This window comes from Lingula anatina, chromosome 6, assembly GCF_051362555.1.
Source record: "Lingula anatina isolate TDL-2025a chromosome 6, LinAna3.0, whole genome shotgun sequence".
Taxonomy (NCBI): Eukaryota; Metazoa; Brachiopoda; class Lingulata; order Lingulida; family Lingulidae; genus Lingula; species Lingula anatina.
In genome coordinates this window covers 22,595,068-22,605,000 of record NC_141772.1, presented here as the reverse complement: position 1 = coordinate 22,605,000, position 9,933 = coordinate 22,595,068, and the positions used below count along the sequence as shown (strand labels likewise).

At 33.2% G+C, this 9,933-nt stretch overlaps 2 protein-coding genes across 2 annotated transcripts in view; one reads left to right on the top strand and one right to left on the bottom strand.

Moving 5' to 3' along the window:
• Nucleotides 1-868, bottom strand: part of LOC106152793 (putative imidazolonepropionase) — a 6,151-nt gene extending 5,283 nt beyond the window's left edge. Inside the window, exon 1 of the mRNA XM_013526527.2 lies at nt 674-868. Within this exon, the coding sequence (XP_013381981.1) occupies nt 674-822 (149 nt within the window). The 5' untranslated portion in view covers nt 823-868. The remainder of the gene's footprint in view (nt 1-673) is intronic.
• A 209-nt stretch (nt 869-1,077) lies between these two features.
• Nucleotides 1,078-9,654, top strand: LOC106180308 (cilia- and flagella-associated protein 100). Its single transcript, XM_013564267.2, has 17 exons — nt 1,078-1,202; nt 1,485-1,555; nt 1,856-1,921; nt 2,188-2,276; nt 2,584-2,761; nt 3,168-3,235; nt 3,653-3,816; nt 4,308-4,464; nt 5,012-5,105; nt 5,445-5,529; nt 5,867-5,948; nt 6,272-6,423; nt 6,700-6,798; nt 7,194-7,310; nt 8,602-8,698; nt 8,990-9,109; nt 9,436-9,654. Exons 2-17 carry the CDS (start codon nt 1,498-1,500, stop codon nt 9,547-9,549), a joined length of 1,740 nt encoding a protein of 579 aa, XP_013419721.2. The 5' UTR covers nt 1,078-1,202; nt 1,485-1,497; the 3' UTR covers nt 9,550-9,654.
• Nucleotides 9,655-9,933: the final 279 nt, after the last annotated feature.

Genomic DNA, 9,933 nt, shown 5'->3' with positions numbered 1-9,933 from the left:
ATATTCCTACAAGCAACAAAGATATTGAAGTTTTTTAACTGCAAAAATCCACCAAAAGTGTCCACACTTCTCAGCTCAAAACCTGTGCCCACTGACCAGCAGTGATCACTCAGGCGCAGCAGAGCACCCTGTGTGTCTTTGTGTGCTCAGCCTATTGTCTGGCTCACATAGCCTGTGACTAATCAGGGCAGAGCTATTTCCCTGTGGTAATTTTCACATCATGTAATATTGCGGATTAAATTAACTATACTTCGCAACCTTCAAATTTCATGATTTTTCTACATAATATAGCAAATTTCATAAACTTTGCTGGATATAAATTTCAAAAAGATGATACCAGCACTTACCTGAAATTTTTTAGCATTTTGTAGAGGCAAAACTTAAAACAAGCAGAACCGAAACTTGTCAAAGACTGCAACATGGGAAAATCATGTGACCGGATTTTACTCTTTGATTTACAACTTATTTAGTTAATGGCTTGTATTAGTTTTTTTACGCAGCGCTAAAAGAGAGATTTAAAAAAGGGGTTCCATAGGCGAACTGTCAGCAGGCCGACTTCAGTTTAACACTTCACTGCCCGTGGACAGTTACGACTGTAGCGCCCCTAGCGGATTGTGATCTACCTAACACAATTAAGAAAATAATTCAGATTATCAAGTTTTCATTAATTTACCGCCCCACTATAATGCTAACTCCGTTGGCTCCATCTTCTTCAAGCACAGCTATATGCTTCATGTCTTCTCCTTTTAGGACTCGTTCTCCTTTTGAAGCAACAAGAACAACTTGTCTTGCCGAATGCACTAAGAGTTTGTAAGTGCCCATCTTGTTTATCAGTGTTGTGTCTAACTCGAAAGTGTCCGCGAAATTATATAGGTCGATTCTCATTCCGCACTTTGAGATATCATACAACACAAATTCATTCTTTTATTAACTATCGTTTTTAAGACGCACTTAGTATTATTTACAAATATAAACATTATTTAATATATTTGTTTGTCTATTTGTAAAATTTTAATGTATTAAAAAAGAACTGATACTTTAGGATACCTTTGACCAGTGACCTTTGACTCAATATGTTTTGTGGTAAGTCGTGCAGTCTCACATAGCAACGAGTCTCGTTTTCAAACTGTTATCGTCGCCATATTGGAGAAAGGAATCACTGAAATATTGGATATCTGTAGTTTTTTCTTCCTTTTTAATCGGTAGGTATCTATAGATTCGATAAAGAGTAATTATTTTTCTTAAAATGATTTCGGCACGTATATATTTTTAAAATTTGTGACAATTACGACTCTGAATGTTGTAAAATTACGTTATATTTTTCGCCTACTGAATGAATTGTACTGCACACAGTACAGCATTGAAAGCAATAAATATATGATTTGGTTTGGCTAATGCACAGTTGATATTAGACTTATTTACAGTAACTTTTATGCAGAAAATTTAAGTTATAGAAGATAATGATAAACTTATGTCATTTTTAGGTAAAGCAACAAGATGGGAGACTCCAGGGAGGGATCACCCGGCGGATCTCAGGTGTCAGGAAGAAGATCTGGTAAGTATGGAAAACGGCTGTATTACTAGTAGTAGGTGTGCATGATATATAAGTACATGTAGTCGTGAACTTCTTGGGACTGGGATGTTAACCAACTGGAGGTGAATTATAGAATATGTGTTGCAACAAAGACGTGCTAGAACAAAAAAAAAAAAAAAAAAAAAAAATTCAAGTTTACTAAGTCTCATTTCGAAAAGAAGGACTGTGACTATCATGATGTTGTCGTTAGTGAGCTGGCTATTTTTGTGTTCTTTATTGATGATTGGTAGATAATAAGGTGTTTTTGAATATTTTTTCAAGGTTCAGGTCAAGTTGCTCTCCCTACTTCAGCCAAGACAGTTTCCAGTCAACATACTTTTGCAACAGGTAAGACATACTGTAATGTCAAGTTCAATATTGTATACTTAAAGTCTGATTGTATATTATGAAGAACATACTAATACTGTACATACACTGTATATATGTGTAACTCCTCGCTCACTCCTACAGTATGTTAAAGTTTAGTATTGTAACTTACTAAATTCATGTACTGTGATCTAGAAATTTGATAAGGACCACACTTTAACATGGAATCAAAATGGATAAACAACTGTTGCCATTGATTCAGATATATTTTTTAATTAAATCTTTAGATGACATTGCTCCAAAGAACCCTTTTACAATGCCTCAAGATAATGACATCTTCATGCTACGTGACAAGGAGCGACAACGAAAGAAACAGGTAAAATAATAAATAGCTAATCAGGAGTAGAGTACAGTACCCTGTATTTATAAACAATTCAATTTTTACATGTAGAAATATATTATGGATAATTCTTAAAATTAATGTACTTATGAGAGAAAAAAATTAAAATGGCTGAAGACAGTTTGAGTTTAGGATTATTTTTGGCATGGATTATATGAATTATTTAGTAAGGAAATGCTGAAGCATTATTACAATGAGAATATTTAGTGAGTAATTCTCTTCAAGAATGCTATAGCACAGTGCTGCAAAGTAAAAAATCACACTTTTTCTCTCTGTCCTGAAGGAGAGAATTAAGAACAGAAACAAGAAGGTCCATGAGAAAACGACCTATGCATCCAGGGTTAACTTCCGCACTGCTCAGATGATACGACCAGCAGACTCAGATGAGGAGAAAGAGGAGGACTCAGACAAGGCACTAGCTGTTAAGGAAGACCCGCAGTTTGTCCTTGCAGTCACAAAAGGTAGGTTTTGGTTTATAGTCAGCAGAATGAATGACAAAAGAAAATGGATAAGAAATTGAAGAAAGCATGAAATGTGAAGAAAAACCCTGGCTTTTATTTCTAAGAATCTTTTACTTATAGAACATAGCATAAAAATTAAGGTTATATTGTTGGAATATATTCAGTATCTTTTCTGTTGTTCATTGTAGTGTATTGTGTACCTGTGGCTTATTACTGAATCAGAAATCCACCATAGACTCTCCAGCAGCTAATCCTTTTTTTTTTATATTAAATGGTTTAGATTTATGACATCCTGAATTACTGTTTAAAAAGAGGCACTTGTAAACTTTGGTTGTTTATTTAAAATAAAATTTAAAAAATGACTGACATTTTGTGTTATTTTATTTTTGATTTTATTCATTTTTAGATCGACATGTGGAGAAAGAATCTCTGGCAGATTACATTTCCAAAAAGAGAGAAATGTTTTTGGTGCAGGTAAAGAAAAGAATATAATTTCCCCCCAGATCACATTCACATCAGCACTAATCCTAATTTATTTGTGATTAGAATAATGTAGTTACAAAGTTGAGGCATTCCCATCATAATATTGAATTGTTTTAAATTGAATACCAACAGATTATATACGATTTCATGAGATATGTCATAAAAAGATACCAGAGTATTTTATGCGTAGAAAGAGTTTTACACATACAATTTTTGATATAGTAAGAAAGGCTATATTCAGTATTAGATTGTTTTCAAATGGGATGGGAAAATATTCAAGAAGTCTTGACAAATTGTGAAAAGATGAAAAAAGAAGAGTTATATGATATCCTCTATACCTGTTTCATTTGAAAGATGAGAATACTCAAGAATATTGTAATAATAATATTTTAACCTCTCTTTCCTCAGTACTCCCTGGGTGTGAAGAGAGACGAGATGAGAAAACTGGAGGAGATTGCACACGCTGAGGAGCGTAAGCTGGAGATGGCGGAGCAGTATCTGGAGGAAGATGCTGCCATGTTTGACGAGTTCCTCAAGGAAAATGACAAGAATTCTGTTGATGCCATCAGAGCGTAAGTCTCTTCAGCAGATTTGTTTTGACTCTTCTTATTTTTTTTTTTAGAAAATTTGGTGACATTTCTTAGGTTGAACTATTTCTGCAAATTTGTCATCTGACGTTTTGTCTATGTTTGAAAGAATACCTTTGATATCTCTATGTCAGCATGATTTACACCTGATACAAACTTGAAGTTGGAGTTTCAAAATCAAACAAGGCCACAAGTTAATATGAAAAAACATGAATTTCACCCAAACTATTTGGTAATATGCCACTCGATTTGAAAAAAAAACAATTAAAATTTTTCTTAACACTATTAGAAGGATGTAGAACAGCCAAGTACTCTTATATCTGTGTTTGACAAGCTTCACCCACTCAAATGTCAGAGATAACTGAAAGCAACATACACACCCTGATAATAGAGATGAGTGTCCAGTAATCTATGAATCTCGGGGTATTCTCACCAGTCCTGCTATTGTAAACTTGGCTTCCCTGTCTCCCTTCCAGAGCTGAGGCAGAGACCAAGGCAAAGATCGAGAAGGTACAGGAGATCAAGAGGATCACTGCTCAGATGATGGGAATCAGGAGTGAGATCTCCAAGTATGAGGAGCTGCTGAAGGAATACCAGCTGTATAAGGGGTTCTTGGAGTCTCTTACCCCAAATGTGAGTTATATTGAGTTATATTCACTGTTTTAACATGGAATGGTTTATATTTGACAAGTCATGTGCTTCGTTTGCTTAGAAACTCACCTTTTCCATCCCTTTATCTGCATGTGCATAGTAATGTAGAAATTTCCCAGTGATATTTTAGAGCTCATTCTTAGTTATTTTTATCTGTAGACCAATCCAACTCCACTAGGACTGTTGCTGAATGTAATCAAATTAACAGATTAACACACCTCCTCCAGGCATTGGGTATAATATAAAAAAAAAAAAAAGATTGTATCAGTTCATTGGAAACAAGAGGAGGTCTGTTAATGTGTTAATCTGATTGCATTCAGGGAGTTGGAGTGGATCATGATGGTTTATTGGGAATAACACTCTAAGTGTACTTGTCTTACCACTTATCACACACCAAGTGTACAGATATAACAATATATTATCAGAATATAATGCTCTAATTAACATAATGTATTTTTGTAGTGTGTGTTTGTGTGTGCAGATTTGTTCTTTCATTACACATATCAGTTTTAAGCTTATTTATTTCCAGGTTTGGCTGGATGAAAGAAAGAAAGTTCAAGATGAAAGGAGAGAACAGAAAAAGAAGGAAAAAGAAAAGAATGAACAAAATAGGAAACTTGTCAGTAAGGACATGCAATATGATTCCTGAAATTAACTACACTTTTGTTCTTTAAAATTTCAGATTTTTTTTTTACAGAAATTCAGTAACATTAAAGAAAATGGCAATTAGTGATGGAAATAGATATATCTTAAAACATGCTAGTGCTTGTTTATTTATTTCTTTAATGATGATGTATTCTTTATAATTACTGTTAGTAGTGTATTCCATTTTTATTGTGTTGTACATTTTATCTAAAATATATAAACAATGGTGTTAAAGCATACAGGGAAATAATATAAGGACTACTTTCAAAATAGATTTGAAAAAATCTTAGAATGATTTGTTCACTATTCAACTTAAGGCACACCCAGTGAGAGCAGTCGTGGAACAGGTGCCAAAGACGCGAGAAAACTCTCCAAATTTGGAAAAACCAAGGAGTTACGGAGGTAAGAAGAACATGGGGTAGTTTTAAAGATGACTCAGTTGCTACGTGCAAGGCACTGTGATTTTTTTTAAACTACAATTATAATTCAAGTTTTAAAAAAAATTAAGATGATTTATTATAGTGAAATATGATCCCTTTAATCCTTTTTTATGAAAATATTTTATTTGATTTTTAGAAAGCTAGCCTCTAAGGGATGAGAGTCTCATCTACTTATATCATTTTTCTCATATGAAATTCAACAAACGATAGCAACACTTTCTTTACATTCCCATGTGATATGTTGTGACTAAAGTCAAGGAAAAGAACATTACATATCACTTTGTTTTTCTCGCATCCAGAACTCCCAGTCAGGCCACACAGGACTCCAAGAGTGTGGCTGCTGCTACCCAGGCCGTGGAGGAAGAGGAGGAAACGGATGAGGTCAGGCTACAGTTCACGAAACTTTGGATTTCCTCTTTATTAATTATTAATTTATTTATTATGTGCAGGAAATTATTTTAGAATTTAACATGATGTGAATTTGAGACTGCAAAACGTGCAGAGATGAAAAAAATGGCAGATTTATTTATTTTTTCTTTTTAGGTAATTTTTTAGAATTGAAAATTAGAAAAATAAAATATTCGAAATAGTAAAATTGAAACAATCAGTATAAAGTGGTTTATTTAAAAGCTGAATATTTATTTTCTACCTTAAATTTTATTTTATTTCAAAACTATTTAATCAAGAATGTCTTTTTTTTGCAGGAACCAGAGCTTTACTTTTCTGATTCTCAGCAACTTTTGGATATTTTTGCTGAACTGGAGGAACAAAATTTGTCCCTCATCCAAAACTCCCAGGAGACGGAGGAGGCTCTAGAGGAGATGAAACAAAATATTAAGTCTACGAAGAGAAAAATGTGAGTAAAGTGAATATAATTTAATTTTCTGTTTATTTTGTTAAAGATCAAAGTTTGCCACTAATGTGAATATTTTTATGAAAACTTGAAAAAAGAGAAAGAAAACAAAGAAAACAAACAAAAAAGAATAAAATATCATTTTTGATGGTATCATTGTTTTGTTAATCATGTTTTGTATGGTGTAATGGGTGGCCTTTCATCAAATTTGTCATCCATTTATGCTAATCTGCTTCATCACATTAAACTGTTATTTTATTACTCTGCATTTTGTTATAGGGAAAAGGAAACAGCAGTATTAAAAGAACAGATAGATAAACTAAACACTGCAATAGGAAAAGAAGAAACCAAAGCAAAAGACTTAGAGATGAAAGCCAGGTGAGATGGAAGTTAAAAGTGACAGTCATTTATGGAAAAGAGAAGTGTTTAACTTTGGTTTGTAGACAGATATGTTAAACGAAAATTTGAATTATTTTATATAAGATGTGAAGTATTTAGAGAAGTATGATAATGATAAACAAATCAAAACTCCTTATCATTTTATTTTTATTTATATAAGATGTGAAGTATTTAGAGAAGTATGATAATGATAAACAAATCAAAACTCCTTATCATTTTATTTTTCTTGTTTACTTATTTTCTAAAATTAATATTATTATTTTATTAGTTTTTTAAGGTAAAATATAGCATTGCTTTTGTAAGAGATTTTATTTTTAAATCAAATAATCCCTTATTTTGAAATTGTCCTAAAGGTCTTTATTTCTATATCACAGGATGTTTAATTTTGGTGATTTCAACCAAGAGGACCAGGAGAGAATGTTGGCAGAGCTGAACCAGAAGGTAGAACACGTGTACAGAGCCTGCATAGGAGACAATGAGGCTAATATCAGGTAGGGACAGGTGCCCTGGGGCCTGGATTGCTAATTATTAATGACTAAAGTCATTAGTCTGTCTTAGATAAGATTGCTAAAAGTATTAGCCTACTGAGCTGTGTATCACAACACAGTAGTCTTTTTTTTTCAAAATGTGGACCTTCATAGATAGCTATACCTCCATAGTAATCTCTTGAAAGATTATTACAATAAACCAAACTTTTTAGAAAAGAGGAAAAAAAATAAAATAGAGGGAATCATTTTGAGTCTCCATTTCGCATATTGAACATACAAGTACATTGGTAATTAGTTTTTTTTTTCAATTCCTGCGCAAGTTATATTGGAATATGCTTATATGGTATTTGTCATTGTATTATGAGTACTAATATACATATCAATTCTGTCATGTCTCTAGTCACGGCTAGTAAGTATAGTCTTAGATCTAGGACTGCGCACTTGACAGTAGATTATAGACTATGATATCATTATGCTTTTTTATATTCTAAAATTAAAAACCTAGAGGTGTGACTTTTACTTATTTGTAGAAGTACAGTAGCTCATTTATTTTTTTTAATGAAAAGTATTCCTTTTTATGACCACTATTATTATGCCTCAGATCCACTCACAACAACAGGTTTGAAAGGTATTAATTCAACGAGAAGTTTATCACTAATTGCAGTTTGTGCCTTTGCCTGGATTTCCTATTTCTTGAATTTAATTTATTTTGTACAAGTTATATTTTACATTTTATTGAAAGATATTTTGACATTTTTTTCCTGTTTTTTCCTTGTGTTCCATTATATATTTTGTTGACGAGAAGATTATTTTAGTGTGCAAATGGCCAGTAGCTATCAGATTAAAAGCAGCTTATATTTACAATATGCTGTACGCAACATAGTGGGGAAAAAACATATAACAGTGCACTTACATGCTGTGGAGGTTTTTAAAGATTTCCAGAAATGCATGGAAAATTTTGATATCATTGTGTTCATTTATTTTTCATTGCATGATCAAAGCATGAGAAGAAATCTGTGAAACAATTATGAAGTTTAACTTATTAATTTTTTAAAGAAATAAAATGCATATTGATCATAATGAAATGAAGTCACTTATTTACATTTCAGAGGGCTGCATGTCTACCTTTAACAATGATAGTTGTGACAACAAAATAAGTTTGTAAACACTTTTAAATGTTCATTTATGTACTACATTACCCATAAAAGACTTTTCTGTTTCACATATTTTCCTATGAATTTTGATCTTAAAACATTTCAATAAACAACAATTTTCTCTCTCTTTCTCTCTCTAGTACATTACAAATGCTGACCAACATAGAGAACAGACTTGAGGAACTGTTTGAACAAATAGAAATGATGCCACAAGACAAGGTGGAAGCTGCAGAAAAGGTGGGTACAGCGTAGAGATGAACACGTACAGCAAGCAGCTCAAATAAAAGTCTCTCTACAGTTTGTGAAAATTTCAAATTTACACACAACCCTTTGCATATTGTTGCTAGCAGACATCACAGACAAATGGAAGCCAAAGCATTAACCCTATGCAGCAGTAAAAATATATTACAAACATGATGATGGTGCATTTTGCATGTAAAGTAGTTGTTGATAGTCATGGTTAGATGCCCATAATCTGAATGCATCATGGAACAAAAGGTTTTAATATAATTTACTTTTTCATTCTAGTCCAAAGAAAAAGAAAGGCGTTTGAAACAAAGAGAAGAAAAGATGGAGCAGCAGAGGCTACACCAGGAGGAGAGAGTGCGGCGTGCTTTGGAAAGAGCCAAGGCAGAGCCAAAGAAAAAGGTAAGAACTTGTAGAGGTCCCTAGCCAAGGGGGTTCGGGCTGTGAAAAAAAAAAAAAAACGCTCTACTGGAAAACGATTGGGGAGGTGCTGTAGCAGTGAATAGAAATAAAATTAGAAATAAAATAAAGTTTTTCCCTTAAATACCAGATTTACTTGAAGTCCTAATACTTCTAAAATATATCCTTTTTCACCTCCAGTTGGCTGAAAACGCTGGAACAAGTGGCAAATTTACAGTTTAGATTTGAAATTAAAAAGGTTTTTCAGTCAAATGTAATACATACCAGAATACCAGATGATAATAAATCACACCCTGTTTTGTTTCCAGCTGGGCAGGAAGTTAGTGGAGAGGTCAGAACCCCCCAGGTTGAAGAAGAAGGAGGATGACAGTGCTCTGTTGGCCAGTAAAGAGGAGGAAGAACTGGCTTATTTCTTCACATAGACTGCCACTGCCACCTGGTGGCTGTCATAGACACTATGTGCCTGGTGGTCGCCATATTTATTAACATACACGGACAGAGTTTCTTGACCCTTGGGTGCAGAATTTTTAAGTGAAAAAACCGGGGATGTCTTAATTCCAGCAGATGAGATGAAAAAATTCTCTAGATGGAAATAGTGTCACTTTGGAACAAGCGTATTACATTTTTTTTTTTTAAGGACACACCTGAATTTCTTTTTCAGCAGAACTGTTACATTTTTTGCTGTATGAAAACGAGGGAATATTGTTTTCTTTGAGATTGAGAGTGGTAAATGTAAATAGTGGCAAGTCAGTTTAATGCTGATGCCATTATTGGGCATGAAAAGTATTAAGTAATTGTGATACATA

Coding starts and splice junctions, on each gene's coding strand:
- LOC106180308 (XM_013564267.2), top strand. CDS start 1,498: ATGGGAGACTCCAGGGAGGGATCACCCGGCGGATCTCAGGTGTCAGGA. Junction 1,556..1,855: donor GGTGTCAGGAAGAAGATCTG/GTAAGTATGGAA, acceptor TATTTTTTCAAG/GTTCAGGTCAAGTTGCTCTC. Junction 6,799..7,193: donor GACTTAGAGATGAAAGCCAG/GTGAGATGGAAG, acceptor TCTATATCACAG/GATGTTTAATTTTGGTGATT.